Below are 17,446 nucleotides of genomic sequence, written 5' to 3' on the forward strand. Positions count from 1 at the left end.
GTCTGCGGAGAGCAACCCCCGTCTGCGGAGAGTAACCCCCATCTGTGGACAGCAACCCCCGTCTGTCTGCGGAGAGTCACCCCCGTCTGCAGAGAGTAACCCCCGTCTGCAGAGAGTAACCCTCGTCTGTCTGCGGAGAGTAACCCTCGTCTGCGGTGAACACGGCATATGCTCCTGGCATCCTGGGATCGGCCTTTCCGTTTTGCCCGTGGTGGCTTCTGTCAGGCAGAAGTTTTAATTTCCATATAGTCACATGTATCAGTTTCCCCTGTGGCTGAGATGCCTGCCCCAGCCCCCACACGGGCACACAACCCCCACCTTCATCTTTATGGCAGAGTTTTAAGGGTTATCCTTTAATCCATGCGGAATTACGGTGTAGAGCAGGGATCTAAGTCTATCGATTTCCCAAGTGGATGGTCAATTGATCGGCACCACTTATTCAACGTGCCCCGTCTTCCCACCAAGTCTGTATCACAACACAACATTCCCAACGGCATGGGTCTTTTTGAGACAATCTATTCTTTTCTGCAGATCTTTTTTTTAAAAATCAATTCCTGCATGCTTTTAATTAATACAACTTTTTCTAGGGAAGTCCTTCTTGTTGACAGTTCTTTCAAAAATGGTCCCAGCTATTTCATGCTCCTCTTGCCTGTTAATTGCTAGAGCTTGGCTTGGCAAAGCCCACAAAAAGCTTGCTTATCTTTTTAATTGGAATGCCTTCCAGTTTACGTTAAGTCTCAGTTGTAACAAATTTGATCTATTCTAGTGTGATTTGCTTAAACGAGCCCCAAGCTCTGCCCGGGAGAAAGGGAAGCGCTTCCTGTGTCGCGTGAGCACAGAAAGCTGGGAGGGTGCGTGGAGGAACCTGTGTCCCATGAGCACAGACTGGGAGGGTACGTGGAGGAAGACAGAGGGCCCTGAGCTCTGAGTCTGCAGGAGAGCGGCAGCCCGGGGCACGGAGGCTCCCGAGGGAGGGCGGCAATGCCCACAGGCCAGCGGGCAGGATGCAGCCAGCCAAGCCCAGGTGTAGGCGAGACCACAAGATACCAAGCCGTCCCCACATGGTCAAGCACCTGAGCTGCTGTCATAGGAGCAGACGCGGCCGCACTCGGCTAAACGCACAGCAGAACCCTGACGGAACAAACTTGACTAAGTCCCCCAGTGCGGAGAGAGAGGAAACGCGGCCTCCTGGGCTGGCCCTTACTCCACTGACAGAGTTTTCTCTCTCAGGACTCTGGGGTGCTGCCCTCACAGGAGGCCCTGCCCAGGCCTGGCTGCTCCTGCTTCCCAAGAAAGCCGCCGGGCGACGCACCACGTGGGCCTGCAACGCCCTGGAGACACAGCGTCATCGTCCTGTCTGGAGTCCTGCAGGATCATCATTAAAACCCTAAACTGGAGCACACTTCCTTGCCCTGCTCTGCTGACAGAACAGCCTGAGCCCATTAATAACCGCAGCTGCCTCTAAAGGGCGCACGGCGGCCGCAAGACGAAGGGGCTGTCACGGCCGAGGCAATCACCTGAGTACCAGCCCCGCTGCCCTCCCAGAGCTCACTTTCAATTTCAATATAGTGCCATTTGGAGCAGGAGAAAAAAAAAGAGTTGTTCTAAAATTAATTACCTTGTCAGTAGCTATTATGATTAAAACGTAGGCCCACATCAATATCATGTGCCTAATTCAAAAAGAGAATTACAAGAAGAGCCATAAAAATCAATTTTTTAGGCCTTGAAAATGGTGTCTCTCTCTGTTTTGACAAGTGGTCTCATTACACGACGGAGGCACTGGGAGGAGGGGCTGCCTCGTCGTCCCAGCAGCTGCCCCCCGCGAGGGCGTGGGGGGCTCGTCCACGGTCTCCGGGACAACTGCGACCTCACGACACCGCAGAGTAAAGACTTTGGGAGAGTCCCGGGCTGAACGTTCTGAAACACATTTCCAACAGCGGGCGCTTCCCTAACACAGCAGTGGGAACCTGGCGCGAGGCTGCTGGGGCCTGGAACACTGGGAGACCCCACAGTGACAGGGAGGCGGCGGGACAGCGCCATCGGCGGCCCACTGGGGCCCTAAAAACTATCAGCCTCGCACGGGGCAAGTTTTTTTTCCGTGGAGCTAGTGTAGTGTGGGAAGCAAACTGGCCACGAGACACTCATCCTCTCTCCTCCAGGACACCTACCGTGCCAGGAGTTGGTTTTTTTCTTTCTTCTTTTTTTTTTTTTTTCTAACCACTGAAACCAAAGGTAGCTGAAACCTTTGGCGCTGTACTTTTAAAGGCTTAGGGTGTGTACAATTGGGAATCTATTAAAGTTGGTTTGTTTCTCTGCTATGGTAGAGACCACATTCTCCGATCAAACAACTTTACACAAGCAAAAACATCAACAATATAAAATTACTAAAACTACTGAGAATATTTTAGTTACTGAATCGCTTAAAAGTTTCTCTTAATCATAAACATCTCATTGCATGGTTCACCGCAGATGTATTTAAGCCACTTTAAACAAACTCATCCCCCCAAAATAAACACACCAGCCTGTTTAGTTTTACCTTCCTAGAAACTGCTGGACTATTTTTCCTGACTTCACTTTTTACTCCACCCACCGTGAGCTCTGCCCCCCTGAAGCCTCAAGCCCTCAGGGTGAATATCCCAGCACCACGGAACCCAGCAAGACGGCTGCCTATGGCACGCCCAGGCAGAACCCAGGTACCACAGAACCTGCAAGACAGCCGGCTAAGGCGTCCCCAGGCAGAACCCGGGCAGGTGGCTGGACGTGCTGAAGCAGCAGGGTCAGCCTCAGGGCTAGCAGAGCCCCCAGAGTGCCTGAGGCGGCCTGGCTGCTCACTCGGTGGAGTCGCAGCAACCACTGCCCTTGGGGAAGCTCCTTGACCAACCTACTGATCCCCAGAGCTGCACCCAAAGGCCCCCCGACTTCCCCACCAAGTCCCAGCCTCAGAGCCCCAACCCTTTAGCGGCCAGCACCTGAGGTCACGGGGTGGGGTGGGAGGCGCGGCCCTGATGTAAGAGGAAGGGTGTCCTTGTAAAAGAGGAAGACACCAGCAGCTCTCCCTCCCTCCCTCCTGCCCCCACGTGAGGACGCAGTGAGAAGGCCGCTGTCTACAAGCCGTCACCAGAACTCAGATCTCAGACTGAGAACTAAGGTGGGCTGTGAAGCCCTGCCACAGAGTTGTGTCGCAGCGGGCGGGGCTAGGACGGGCCCTGGGCCTCAGTCTCAGGGCTGGGGGGATCCTGGGCCCCAGCGGCATGTGCCTCCTCAGTGTCTGGCACCTTTTAAAGCCCACACTCCCTTCGATGGTCCATTCCCACATCAAGTGCTCTTGGGCGGGGTTGTGCGGGGAGCCCCGTGCAGGGCGGCAGGAGGGCTGTGCAGGGCTTTCCCTCGGCAGCCACCGTTCTCACACTCTCCACACGGAGCATCGCTGTTTTACTTTTCTTTTTCTCACTCTGAGACCCATCCTCTCCAACTCTGCTCGGACATCGCCATAAACCACAAAAACGTGCGGCACAGAAGTGCCTCAACCTCCAGGACCCCCCACTCCTCCCCAGTTAGCAGAAAACACACCACCAAGGGCTGAGATGCCAGTGGTGATGCTGGAGTTCAGGGTGTGGAAAGGACCAGCAGCAGTGGAGACACACGGCCCCCATGGCCCAGCACAGGCATCGTCCTGTCTGCCACCGAAGGGCCGGGAACCACCCAAACGCTCTCCAGACAGCCGGCAGCGAGTCCCATGACCGAGCACCATGGCTGGAGGTCGCGGAGACGTCCAGCGGACTCCGTTCACATGATGCTGAACACGTTGGTCATAGGTACTGACATGTGTAAAGACATAAACCACACACACACGTCACGGCAATGTTGACGCTCGCCTCCATGCTGGCACATAATAAAAGTACCGAAACATCCGTGCCTGTGTCACAAGAGGCCAGAAAGCTGCAAAGGAGTGATGGGTGCTGAATTCAGGCTGATGCTGGGGGCCAGGGTGGGGTTCAGGACGGAGGACGGGGCACCTGCGGGTCCACATGGTTTGTTTCTTAAGGAAAGGAAACATGCGGAGAACGTGCAGGGTGCGTGGCTGGGTGCAGGTGCTGCCCCTGCATAGCGGCACCGCCTTTCTTGGCGCTTGACTCTGTGTTCAACAAAATAAAGATCGCAGCCCACGGATCAACTGAAGCACAGGCGTAAGGAGCCCCTCCTGCTGGGCAGCAGCTGGACCGACCACACCCTGGAGAGGCTAACGTGGGACAGAGGCAGCGGGCTTCACAGCAGCGGAAAGGCAGAGGGCACAAGTTTGTGCTGCCAGGAGTCCTGGGCAGGCATGCGGAGGGACACCACAGGGTGCCTGGTGGGCTCCGCAGACCCATGACCTCGGCCACCCTGAGGTCTCCAAACCTAAGAGAGCCTGATCAGGACGAGCCCACGACCAGCAAGAGCCTGCGAGCTGTTCTCCGAGGCCAGCGAGAGTGTAAGGAGCGCGAGAGCCAGCCCTGTGGCCAGGAGCACTCGGGGTGACCCAGATCTTTAGTGCCGAGTTTGCCTTTGCCTGGAGACGCAGCAGCTTTTCTTTACTGGCTGCACAGCAAGGCAAGTTCTGGGAACGTCTAAAGAGAAACATTTAGGTTGGGGGCTCTTTGAGCGGCTGACAGCTAACTGATGGCCCTCCATAAAGCCACAAAGCGGGGCCGGGGGCGCGGGCATCACATCGCCTCTCCCTGGGAAACTAATTGCTTGGAATTGTTCAGAAGAACATTATTTTTCTGGCAATCATTTCCTTTGAATGCCCAAAATGAGCATGAAACAACTCTTTAGACTGGACATAAAAGTTAAATGTCCCAATGTTGATCAAATTAACTTCAGCGCCATGACAATGGACTGTATTTGTGAGAAAATAATGGGGGGACAAAGGGGTGCTTTATGCCGAGATTTCACAGTTGTAATGTAAAATGTTTCTGTTGAACTAGGCCAGGCCACATTTCAGAGGGGAGACAAAGAGTCCTGTCACTTATGGGAAAATCTCCTTCCCAGCTGAAAGCTCAGGAAGGTTTCAGGACGCGTCAGTGGATGGTGCCTAGGAAGGCTGGCGTGCACCTCTGGCTCCGCCCCCAGATGCCCCCCAAGGGCTGACCTCTGTGTCCAGGAGAGGGACCGGGGCTGCCCCCAACATGGGCTGAGTGCTCGGTGCCTCTCAGAGCCACACAAGGGTGTGCACGGCCCGGCCTCGCCCAGGGTCCAGGACCCCAGACTGGCACAGATGCCGCCAACACCTGCCCAGAGCCTGGTACTCTTCACTCATTAGGGGTTTGTCTACTTTTTAAACTTCTCATAACAAGAGGTTGACAGCAACAATTTCAAAAATTACACACAAAAAAGTAAAGGTTCGCATCTGTGATAAGAAGTCCGGCAGAGCCCTGACCGGCAGCCCTGGGACCGGTGTGGTGGTGGCAGGCACCCCGCAGCACTTGCCCTGGGGCCGCTTCTGAAGACCTGAACTCGGAGTTTGTCTCTCAGTTGTTTTACAATCATCTTCCTACTCTGGAATGACTTTAGGTTTAGAGGAATGGTGTGAAGGTCCTACTGGTGCCTCTGGGTTTTAACCCCGCCGGCACCCTCCTCCAGGGCTGGGAACCGCCCTCCCTCCTGGGCCTGGCGCTGCCGGCCCTGCAGCTGATAGGGACACGGACCTGGGAAGCCGCGCCGGGAGATTAAACCAGGAAGAGGCTGCAGGAGCCTCCTCGCTGTCTCCCTGCGGGGCAGACAATGTGCGCCCGGTTCCCAACGCCCTGAATGGGGCCCCGCTGGTGGCAGCGTCCATTCAGAGGCCGCGCGGCATTGTCCTGCCCGATCCGCACAGCAGAATGCGGTCTGCTGGTGGCTGCCAAGAGGTTAGCAGCAGCGGTGAAAGGGCGGCCCATTGTTCCCGACTCCGACAGAGCCTCCCTTTGTGCTGCGCGGCCCGCCCCACGCCGCGGAGGTCCGGATCTGCGGCTGGCTGAGCGCGCCGCAGGAGCCATTCATGGGAATGCAGAGACGCAGAAAAGTGGCCCAAAAGCCCAAAGGCTGCTTTCTTGAGGCCGCGGAGCCATGGCAGCAAGGGGCGATGACACATTTTAATGCCATGCCATGCTGACAACCTAACCGCTGTCACCAAGACCCAACAGCAGACACGCCAGGGCCCTCCCTGCTCCGGGGCTCCGTGGGAGGTCCCCGAGACGCTTGGGGCCTGGAAGCTGAGGGCTGATCAGGCAGGAAGAACCGCGCCGCTCCTGTGGGTGAGGCCCTTCTCCCTGGGCGACTGATATGCTGTCCAGGGAGGGCGCCCAGGGCACAGGCGGTCATCAGTCACTTTGTGGCTGACAAAGCCCCAGGCCCCCATCCCCCACCTGTGCTGCTTCCCCACAGTGGGCGGTCGAGAGCACAGTCCCCGGGCTCAGACCTGTCCCTGCCTCGGTATCAGTGCCAGCTCCAGAGATACCCGGGAGGCCGGACAGGTCCCCTGCAGAGGGCGTGGCCGTGCACAGGGCTGAGGGCCGGCCTCAGAACGTGGCCACGAGCACAGCGGCACCCAAGCCCTGCATTTGCCACCCCTCTTCTTCGACCAGGCTAGTGGCAGGGAACCAGGGCTCCATCACTCTGGAGACGGAGGTCAGGGGCGGTCAGAGGGGATAAGGGGCCACGACTCAGGGCCCTCAGCAGGGGCCAGATGCAGAGGAGAACCACGGCCATATACCTGCTAATAACAGCACAGGGATGGGGGCCCACCCCAGACTCCTTGTGCAGAGCCCTGTGGGGAACCTGGGAGGATCGTGAAGGCAGCAGGCAAGGAGCCATGCAGGCCACACTCTCCACAGCAGCAGACGGAGCCAGCGCTCAGGAGGGGCCCCACCAGCTCCAGCTCCCCCTGGAGCAGCACCCACTGGAGAATCCAGCCTTCCACCCCTTCCTCAGGATGCACAGTGCTGAGCTATGACAGGTACACACTTACGTGCACACGCACCTACACCTGTGCACACATGTGTGCACACCCACACCCGCACACACACACGTGCACACACCCACAGATGCACTCCACACACCCACAACCTGCATGCACACATACCCACACGTACCTGCACACATATCCACACCCAGGTGCACATGCTCCCCCCACATATACACACCTTTACACACACCCACATGCACACACACACCCACATGCACACACACACGCATACACCCTAGCACACATGCATCCACACAGATCCGCATGCACCCACACACACCTACACGCCCACACCCATGCATGCACACACCCACACACATGCACACTCTGAGGCACATGCACACCCACACACGCATACACATCCACACATGTACCCCCACACAAGTGTACACATATGCACCTATACATAAGCCCCCCCACATGCATGCACACATGCATCAGTGCACCCCTGCACACATCCAAATACGCAGATACATGCACCTACACGCACGCACCCACACACAGCCACACAAGCAAGACACATGCACATATGCACATGAAGCCACCCACACACAGGCACCCATACATTCATGCACCCACACTCGCACCCACACACGCATACACCTGCACACATGCACCCACATACACCTGCACTCACATGCACCCACATACACCCGCACTCACATGCACCCACACACGCATACACCCACACTCACATGCACTGACACACGCATATACCCGCACTCGCAAGCACCCACACATGCATACACCTGCATACACCCACACTCACATGCACCCACACCCACATACACCCACACTCACATACACCCATACTCACATGCATCCACACATGCATACACCTGCACTCACACCCGTACTCACATGCACCCACACAAGTGCAATCACATGTGCCCACGTATGCACACACAATACAACCACCACACCCCTGCAGGCGTGCACACACCCAGACATGTACCCACACACATCCACACCACACATGCACCCACACCTGCATACACCCACATGCACCCACACCCGCATACACCCGCACTCCCATGCATCCACACATGCATACACCCACACTCACATACACCCGTACTCTCATGTACCCACACAAGTGCACTCACATGTGCCCATGTGTGCACACACAATGCAACCCCCACACACCCCTGCAAGCATGCACACACCCAAATAGACATGTACCCACACACATACCCACACCACACATGCACCCACACACACCCACACGTGTGCACACACATATATATGCACTCATGCACCCACACATGCACACACCAGCATCCACAAATGCACACACACATGCACACACGAACACATACACGTGCAGATGCACGCACACCCACCCCCACACAACCCCCACAAATGCTCATACATGCACATGCATGTACATGTATGCAGACACACAAAATCATACACATGCATAATTGCATGCACACAAGGTGTGTACACTCAGTGCATATGAGTGTGGGTGTATGCAGGTGTATGCATGTGTGGGTGCTTGTGAGTGCAGGTATATGCGTGTGTCGGTGCATGTGAGTGTGGGTGTATGCGTGTGTGGGTGCATGTGAGTGCGGGTGTATGTGGGTGCATGTGAGTGCAGGTGTATGTGGGTGCATGTGTGCAGGTGTATGCGTGTGTGGGTGCATGCATGCAAGCACAGGCACACACATGCTAACTGAACACTATCCTTAAAAGGCGCTGTTAGGAGGCAGGGACCTGCTGGCTGCTGTTCTCCTTCATGACCCCACCTGCCTTAGGGACCCTTCAGGACACGGGGCTTGCTTGGGTAGAAATGTACTCCACACAGTCCCCAGGGGATGCCTCTCACAGGACTCTCCCACTCCTGCTCTTGAGAATCTGATGGCGCTGGCCACATACCACACATGACTCAGGGGCAGAGGCCCCACCCATGTCCCCCTCCACATGGACTGCCCCTCCCACTGTCTTCCCCAGGAAGCCTCCCAAAGACTCAGAGAGTACTAGGCCCTGCCCAGCCTCCTCCCTCTCTGGGTTCAGACCTCAGTGCCCCCCCAATTCCTGCCTCTGCCTGTGCAGCCCCAGGCAGTTGTGAGTGCCCCAGGAATGGTGGTGGCCTGGGAATGACTCAGTCCTTCTGCTCGGCACAAGCCCAGGGTGAGGCAGGTGTGGGTGGGAGGGGCTGGCCCCAGGAACAGAAGGTCGGGGTCTGAGGAGGCTAGCTGCTGGAAGGCCAGCGAGGTGCAGGGCAGCTCCAGGCCCTCGCAGCTTATTCGGGAGTGCAACTCGGCATTCTGCACGCGCGGGGGCCGGGCAGGGGTTCAGGTCAGGGGCCCTCTGGGGAGCAGAATGGGGTTCAGGTGGAAATCAGGGACCACCCTGGGGTGACGAACACAGTACGCTCTCAGGCCTGTGTTCGTCACTGATGCAAGCCCAAGCTGATGGAGCACTGTCTTGTCAACCATGGGGGTGCTGGCGGGAAAGGTTTCCATATGGGGCCTAACTGGAACAGGCAGAGAATAAACCCAGGCCGCCTGGCTGTGGGGCCTGAGCTTCAGCAAAAGGCCCAGCTGTAGATGGGGAGGGACACGGGTCCCAAGATCAGACACATCCCACCAATGGGGGTCCCCTGCTGCCCAGTGACAGCCGTCATCTCCACAGCATCACCGGTGGAGCGGCCTGGAGCACTGGGGGGCAGGGGCCCAGGCACAGGTGGAGGTGGCCCCCACGCTCCCACTGACTCTTCAGTGTCCTATTCACCTCCCACCACAGCACCCCATGGCACCGTTTTCTCATCTTCCCCACAAAAAACTCAGAGAGAAAGTGAAGCCATCCCCATCCAAGTCCATGGTGAGGGTGCAGCTCCAGCCTGTGGACAGGGCTTGGGGGCTCTGCCACCTCCATGGGGCAACTTCAGTAAGGGCCATCAGCAAATCAGCAAGCACAGAGCAGAGTGTGTCTCCCAGAGCGGGCACAGCCTTTCCAGTGGCCAACAGGGGTGGGTGGACACACCGACCTGCCCACCCACCCACCTGTCCACCCACAATTACCTCTCCACCCATACCTATACCTGCCCAGCACACCTGCCTGCCCAGCACACCTACCTGCCCACCCATACCTATCTCTCCACTCACACCTGCCTGCCCACCCACACCTACCTCTCCATCCACACCAACCTGCCCACCCCACCCACCTGTCCACCCACACCCACCTGCCTAGCACACCTACCTGCCGGCCCACACCCACCTGTCCAGCACGTAGCCCAGTGCCTTGTGCCGGATTCCCGAGTACACGGAAGGGCTTGTTTCCCAGGCGACCAGATTGGAAGCATCATGGAAAAGATGGATATTCACCAAGTCAAAGGCACTACAACCAAAAGAGAAAAGGACACGTCACTAAGGGCCGGAGCCTCCGGGTCACACCTCATTCTCCCAAGGAGCCCCGGGAGGGTGAGACCTGCACTGGCCCCCGCCGTGCGGAGCCACCCGAGGCCGGGCACCTGTCCACCCACCTGTCTGCCGACAAGGCCAGTGGACAGGAAACCTCCAGCGAAGTCTGAATACATCTTTACAAATGCAGTTACTCTGGGCAACTAAAAAGTGAGCTATTTTTCTTGAAAGAGAAAAACTACAGGTGACTCTGGAAACTCTCCCTGATGGCTAAGCTAAGAGGAAGGGCCACCCCTCAGCCTCAGCCTCAGCTGCCCAGGGCTGCCGGCTGCACCCATCGGGGACCCCGTAAGGCAGGGTGGACGGCACAGGGACAGGCGAGAAGAGTGCCTCATTTCACTCCCAAAGGGAAGACCCTTGGGAAGCCCCGTCGGCCGGCTACTGGCCTCCAGGCACGTGGACTTGGCAGGGCCTGATCAAGGCCTGGGCCTCTGTCACACTGCAGGGGACCCTCAGCACCTTCAGCTGGCAAGGACGTGTCCCCTCACCAGGGAAGGTCAGTGCAGGGCTCGGCACGGTCTGGACACTGTCCCACAAAGCCCTCACAGCCCACATGTCCTCCACAGGCTCCAAGACCCAGCCCTGTCTCCCTACCAGGAGGCACCAGGAATGAGCGTGTGCAGGAGGCCTTGCCCTCCTTCAGCCTGTGGTCCAGCTGCCACAGTGACCCCAGTGACGCTGCCTGGTGAACGTGCCCCGTGTGCCCCCACACCATGCCAAGACTGTTCCCTGTGACCAAAAGCAAAGGGCGGCCTGGCAGCCCGCACTGTCTGGGGTAGGCACAGGACCACGGCTCCTTCTCAGCAACCTCTGTCCTCCCCCTCCCTCCTCTTCCTCTTTCTCTCCCCTCCTTCCTCCCTCCTCCTCTCCTCCCTCCTCTTCCTCTTTCTCTCCCCTCCTTCCTCCCTCCTCCTCTCCTCCCCTCCCCCTCCCCACTCTCCTCTCCTACCCTTCTCTCTCACTCTTCCCCCACCTCCTTCTTTTCCCCCTCCCTCTCCCCTTCTCTCCTCCTCCCCCTCCCCCTCCCTTCTCCCCAGCCTCCCCCTGCCTCCCTCCATCCCCCTCACTCTCTGGACTCCTCCTGGGGATGTCCTGCCCTGAGCAGCCCCAGGGAGAGGCTCGAAGGGAGGGGCAGAAACCCACAGCCCCAGTGGGCTTGGAGATGGGTCCTCTGGAAGCCCCAGGGTGACCAGGGCCAGAGCCCCAGAAAAGCCACTCCTGGGTCCTGAGACGCTCACAGCCATGACCTCGTACGTGGTTTTTTTTTTGTTTTTTTTGTTTTTTTTGAGATGGAGTCTCGCTCTGTTGCCCAGGCTGGAGTGCAGTGGCGCAATCTCCACTCACTGCAAGCTCCGCCTCCCGGGTTCCCGCCATTCTCCTGCCTCAGCCTCCCGTGTAGCTGGGACTACAGGCGCCCGCCACCGCGCCCGGCTAAATTTTGTATTTTTAGTAGAGATGGGGTTTCCCCGGGTTAGCCAGGATGGTCTCGATCTCCTGACCTTGTGATCCACCCATCTTGGCCTCCCAAAGTGCTGGGATTACAGGTGTGAGCCACCGCGCCCGGCCTCGTACGTGTTTTTTAAAGCTGCTAAGTTTAGGGCGATCTGTTACACAGCAGCAGATAATCAGGCAGTGAAGTTTTGGAAAATCCATGAGAGGAAAATAAAAACAGTATTCAAATGAGATGTGATGGCTGGAGGGACAGGCTGGGGAGCCACCTGGAAGCCACCTTAGGAAAGCAGATAACAGGTTTCTGTTTCTTATCATGCAGAAAAGGTGGGGCGGCGCTATCGAGAACGTCTTCACCACAGAAAGGCCAGGCCGGAGGATACGTGGATGAGACACAGGCTCCGCTACGTCTGTGCTCGGCCTGCTGGTAGACCAGGCTGCCAGGCGGCTCTTACACCATCTCACTGGGCAGCCACGGGGTGCCGGTACTAGGGGGCCTCCCTGCTGACTTCCCTGTGCAGCGGGCTCTGGCCAGCAGAACTCTCCAGCTGTGGGGAGGGACTGGGGCCGTCACTGTGTCTCCACGGGCACTGGGCACCCAGATGTTTGACTTACAGGGAACAGTGACAATGCTCCAAATGCATCGCTGTGAACAAAAAAGGTCAGAGTGGCAGGTGGGGGTCAGGCAGCTGGGGGTCCTCACACAAAATCAGTAGAGCCTCCAATGAGGTGTGAGGGAACACACCGCTTGTGCAAGATATAAAAGTGTAAGAAACGTTATGGAAATTGACAAAGCAGAGAGAGACACCACGTACCAGTCTGCAATGCACCACCTTGTCCGGATGAAGCCTTTTCTTGACCATTTGCACTGAAAAATAAACACGTCACATGAATGAGCCGGAGTAAGCAGGCAAGAGCAACACGTGGGTCCCACACACCTAAGGGACACAGGAGACGCTTTCCAACTGAAAAACAGCAGTGTTCTTTCAGCACTGATGGTGCCGTGCTACAGAAAACTGAGCTGTGCACCCGTCCTCAAGTGGGGCTTTGCACAGAGACGCCTGCAGGGGCTGGTGATGCTCAGCCTGGGGTGGGCGGGGGGAAGATATGAAGAAACATGCCAGCCTGCTGCTTGTGAGCCCCGTGCCCCGGTGTGAGAGCAGATGCAGGGAAACCAGTCACCACAGATGCTCGCTGAGCAGGGAGCTCAAGGCACACAGGGCCGCCCTCGGCTGGACCACAGGGAAGACGTGAGTAGCTGCACCCAGCCAGGCGTCCTGGACAGTGGGTAAGCTGCCCACCCTAAGACTGTGTGTGGCCTCTCATTGATCCCCACCACCCACTGATGCCGCCCACCCACCGATGCCTCCCACCCGCTGATGCCGCCCACCCACCGATGCCGCGCACTGATCCCCATCACCCACTGATGCCTCCCACCCACCGACGCCTCCCACCCACCGACGCCTCCCACCCACCGATGCCGCACACCCACCAATACCTCCCACCCACCGATGCCGCGCACTGATCCCCACCACCCAGCAGAGCCACCGATCGTGGAGCCTGAGCTCTGGTCTGAAAGTACTCCTCAAATTCAAGGTGAAACAGTCACCGGCATGAAAGTCCAAAGAGGGGGGTTCTTTAAGAGGTGGCAGGGCTCCCCTCGAGATGGCATGGAGGCCCTCCTGTCCTCCCACCTCCCACCACAGCAGGTTCCTCTGCTGGGCCACCCAGTACAGCAGTGGCCAGCCACCACGGCCACTGAGCATGCGAAGTGTGTGACTCAAGAACTGAATTTTAGATTCCACTTTATCTGCATTAATTTTAATTTAAACAGCCATGCAGAACAGGTAGCTTCACAGCCTAGGCCTCTTGGGAAACCCTTGAAAATCACAGAAGGCACTGGGAGGAGGCTGACAGAGTCGAGTCCAAGGTCCAAAAAGCAAAGCGCTTCAGGCAGTGGCGGGGGAATGGCAGCCACCAGGGCAGGGCACCACCCATTCCGTTCCCAGCAGCAGCCACAGGCCTGGCACCATCGGGGGCAGACGGTGGACAGGGGCTGGTGTTCTTGGTGCTCGCGGGCTGGTGGAGAAGGAAAACAGGTCAGGGAAGACCCCGTCTCCTCCATCACGCCCTGAGGTCTGCCGAGGAGATGAAAGCAGATGGGAATCTGGAGTTAACTGCGGACGAAACACCCGTGAAGGAAGGGTCCGGCATGGCGCACTCCCTCTATCTAACACAGAGAGTGCAGAGGTCAGAGGCTCTCCCTTTGACCCCACCTCCCCACGGGCCACCGAACCCCTTGGCTCCCCCAGTATGCGTACGTGCCGGACAACAGCTGCCCAAATGCTCTCTGCAAGGTCACCACAGCCTCCACAGGCAAACTCCTACAGACACTCGCCCTTCATCTCACCTGGCCTTGGTGGCACCTGGTGGCACAGTGGCCCCTGCAGCCCCGTCTCCTTCTCCCCGTCTCCCTCTAGCACAGCATCCCCCCCCAGCTCCCTCCTGGGCAGGGCTCTAGGGCTGTGGATTCCCAGGTGTGAGGCCCTTCTTTGCCTGCCCCCACCTCAAGCGCTCCCTGCCCCCTCCCTAAGTGCTCCCACCCATGCTCAAGAAGGGAAATTCCAAGCCCCACACGCTGATGGGGGTGATGCTGAAGCCAGTCAACCCTTCCCACACACTGCGTTCTTCCCCTGCGCTCTGGATCCACCACTGCTGTAAGCGGCACCCAGCACACAAACTGTGAATCCTCTGAATGTACGTTTTCCTCTCTCCGGCTGTTTTAAAGTTTTTCTCTTTGTCATCAATATTCTGAAGCTTGAATGCCATGCAGGTACGGGTTTATTTTTATATATCCTGCTCTGTGTCCAAATTGTGCTGGGGAATTAAATTTCTAAAAATTTCCCCTTATCACTTCCACCACTGCTCCCCATTGCTTCTTTCTGGAATTTACTTTGGGTGTATCTGAGCCTCTTAATAGTCTTTATGTCTTTTAACTGCTCTTTCCTATAAAAATAAAAAACATACAAACAACCAAACACACACAAATCTTTGTCTGTCTTGGCTATGTTTAGATGAACTCCTTGATGACATTGTCTAATTCTCTGATTCTCTCTTTGACCACATCTAGTCTAGAATCTGTTCTGTAATTTCTAATGCAGAATGTTTACTGTTTCTACAGGTTCTTCTTCATATTCCCTTTTCTTGCTTTATTTCTGTTTTAATTGAATAACATTTTTAATGAACCCTATCTTTCACTTATCACTTTGAGCAATTTAAACATACTTAAAGTCTGTCAGCTTTTCCCATGAAATCAACTTTATTTAGGGTGAATCTGTATTCTGGTGTCTGCTCGTCTCATAGACGTTCTTGGTTTGCAGTCTCCTGGAGAGTGAGAGGCCCCTCCTCCTCACCTGTGCAGTTCCATGGCTGCCCCACCCAGCATCGTAAAAGGTCTGGGGTCTCTGCTCCCCAGTGATACTTAGGCACCCACAGATGCACCCTCAGGGTCCACAGGTGGCTCTGAGCTTCCTCCTTCCAGGGCTGGTCCTTCTTCCCTCACCTGTAAAGTCCCAGGCCCCAGGTAAGCAGACTTTTAAAGAAGTAATAGGCTTTATTTTTCAGAGCAGCTTTAGGCTTCCAGAAGAATTGAGCAGAAGGTACAGAGACTACCTGTACACTCCTCCCAGCCTGGCCACGCACTTGGAGCCAGGCTGTGGCTCTACTTGTTGAGGAGGATCTGTCCTCACACCACGAGCTGGCCCTGGTACTGAGCCCACATCCCCTGCCGTGCTCAGGCCGCCCTGCTTGCCAAACAACAGGGGCTGCTCCAAAGCTCCTGGAGGCTGGCCAAGGCGTCCCCAGGCTACTGGTCTGGCTGCTGCGCGGCGCCATGCCCAGACGACCCACGGAGCTCTATGGTGGGGTGGCAGGGTGACGGGCTCCCTGCATGCTGCACCAGACGCTTGTCTCTGATTCCAAACGTGTCTGCCTCCTCTCTCAGGGAGGCCATGTGCCCTGGGGAGCCTCTGTGTCCATTTCCCGTAGGTAACTGTGTCTGCCATGGAAACACATCAGTGGGAAGCTGAGCTGTGGGGAGAAGCTGGTGCTGCTGATGCCCCACAGTGGGCTCTATGCTCCTGCTGACAGTGCAGCTGACTGGGACACCCCCTGATGCTTGGACTGTCTCCCCTTCACTCAGCCTGCACTCCAGACAAGCTGCCTGTCACCTGTCTAGACGCCCTTCCTCCATCTTCCACACATCCCAATCCAGCCTGCGCTTTCCGGAGAGACCGCCCACCTGGAACAGCCACCACCCACCCCCTACAGCCCAGCCACGCACATGATCCACACCAGCAGCATCCAGGGCCTCAAGGCAGTGGGTAAGACAGGACTGCGGGCTGCCGGGTTCAAGTCCCAGCTGTGAGGCCTCAGGCACAAGGACGGGAGGACAGAGCCCATGTTGCCGGGCAGCTGTGAGGGTGTGGCTCTGTGCACCAGTAGCTGCTGTGGGCTGGCACCCGACACACAGGCACACACCCAACCCTCAGGCCAACCAGAAAGGGAAACTGAGGCTCAGAGGTTAAGAACTGCACCTATGGTCCCTTGGCAGATTTACGCCACAGTCATTGGGCCCAAGGCTGGGCTCTCATCCCATGGGGGCTGCCATGGGAGAAGGCTGGACGTATGACTGGTGACAAATCTACAGTAAAATAGGTGAGGCCCCTCTAATAGTCACAGTGGGAGGCAGGCATCTTTCCAGGAGAAAAGGCACTGTCCCTGCAGGCCAAGGCGTCTCTATACACAACCACTCCCCTAGAGCACCAGCGGCTCATCTTCTGTGCCTCGACACCTCCTGTCTGCGGGGGACTGGGTGGCCTGACATGCTTCGGGAACCGGATGCTGCAGAGGTCAGGCCGAGCCTTCAGAACCCATGCGGGTGAAGCTGCGTGTGTGGGGGTGAAGCTGTGTGTGTGTGTGTGGAGGGGTGAAGCTGTGCGTGTGTGTGGCGTGTGTATGAAGCCGCGTGTGTGTGGGTGAAGTCGTGTGTGTGGGGATGAAGCTATGTGTGTGGAGGGATGAAGCCACGTGTGTGTGTGGGTGAAGCCACGTGTGTGTGGGTAAAGCGACATGTGTGTGTGAGGGTGAAGCCTTGCGTGTGTGTGTGGGGGGGTGAAGCCACGTGTCTGTAGGGGTGAAGACGCGTGTGTGTCTGTGTGAAGTTGCGGGGTGTGTGGGGGGGTTGAAGCCGCATGTGTGTGTGAAGTTGCATGTGTGTGAGGGGTGAAGCCACGTGTGTGTGGGTGAAGTTGCATGTGTGTGTGTGCGGGTGAAGCCGCGCGTGTGTGGGGGTGAAGTTCCCTGTGTGTATGTGGGGTGAAGCTGTGTGTGTGTGGGGGTTGAAGTTGCATATGTGTGTGTGGTGGTGAAGTTGCGTGTGTGTGGGGGGGTGAAGCCTCATGTGTGTGGGGGGTGAAGATGCGTGTCTGTGTGGGGGTGAAGTTGCATGTGTGTGTGAGGGTGAAGCTGTGTGTGTGTGTGGGGTGAAGCCGTGTGTGTGGGGGGGTGAAGTTGCATGTGTGTGTGA

General features: G+C 57.1%; 1 protein-coding gene across 1 annotated transcript in view; it reads right to left on the minus strand.

Annotated features, from left to right (window-relative positions):
- INPP5A (inositol polyphosphate-5-phosphatase, 40kDa) overlaps positions 1–17,446 on the minus strand; it is a 147,862-nt gene that overhangs the window by 72,137 nt on the left and 58,279 nt on the right. The window contains exons 5-6 of the mRNA XM_011980830.1: positions 12,675–12,727; positions 10,208–10,327 (exon numbers count right to left, since the gene is read on the minus strand). Of these exons, the coding sequence (XP_011836220.1) occupies positions 10,208–10,327; positions 12,675–12,727 (173 nt within the window). The remainder of the gene's footprint in view (positions 1–10,207; positions 10,328–12,674; positions 12,728–17,446) is intronic.

The sequence above is a fragment of the Mandrillus leucophaeus genome, unplaced genomic scaffold (assembly GCF_000951045.1).
Source record: "Mandrillus leucophaeus isolate KB7577 unplaced genomic scaffold, Mleu.le_1.0 Scaffold219, whole genome shotgun sequence".
Taxonomy (NCBI): Eukaryota; Metazoa; Chordata; class Mammalia; order Primates; family Cercopithecidae; genus Mandrillus; species Mandrillus leucophaeus.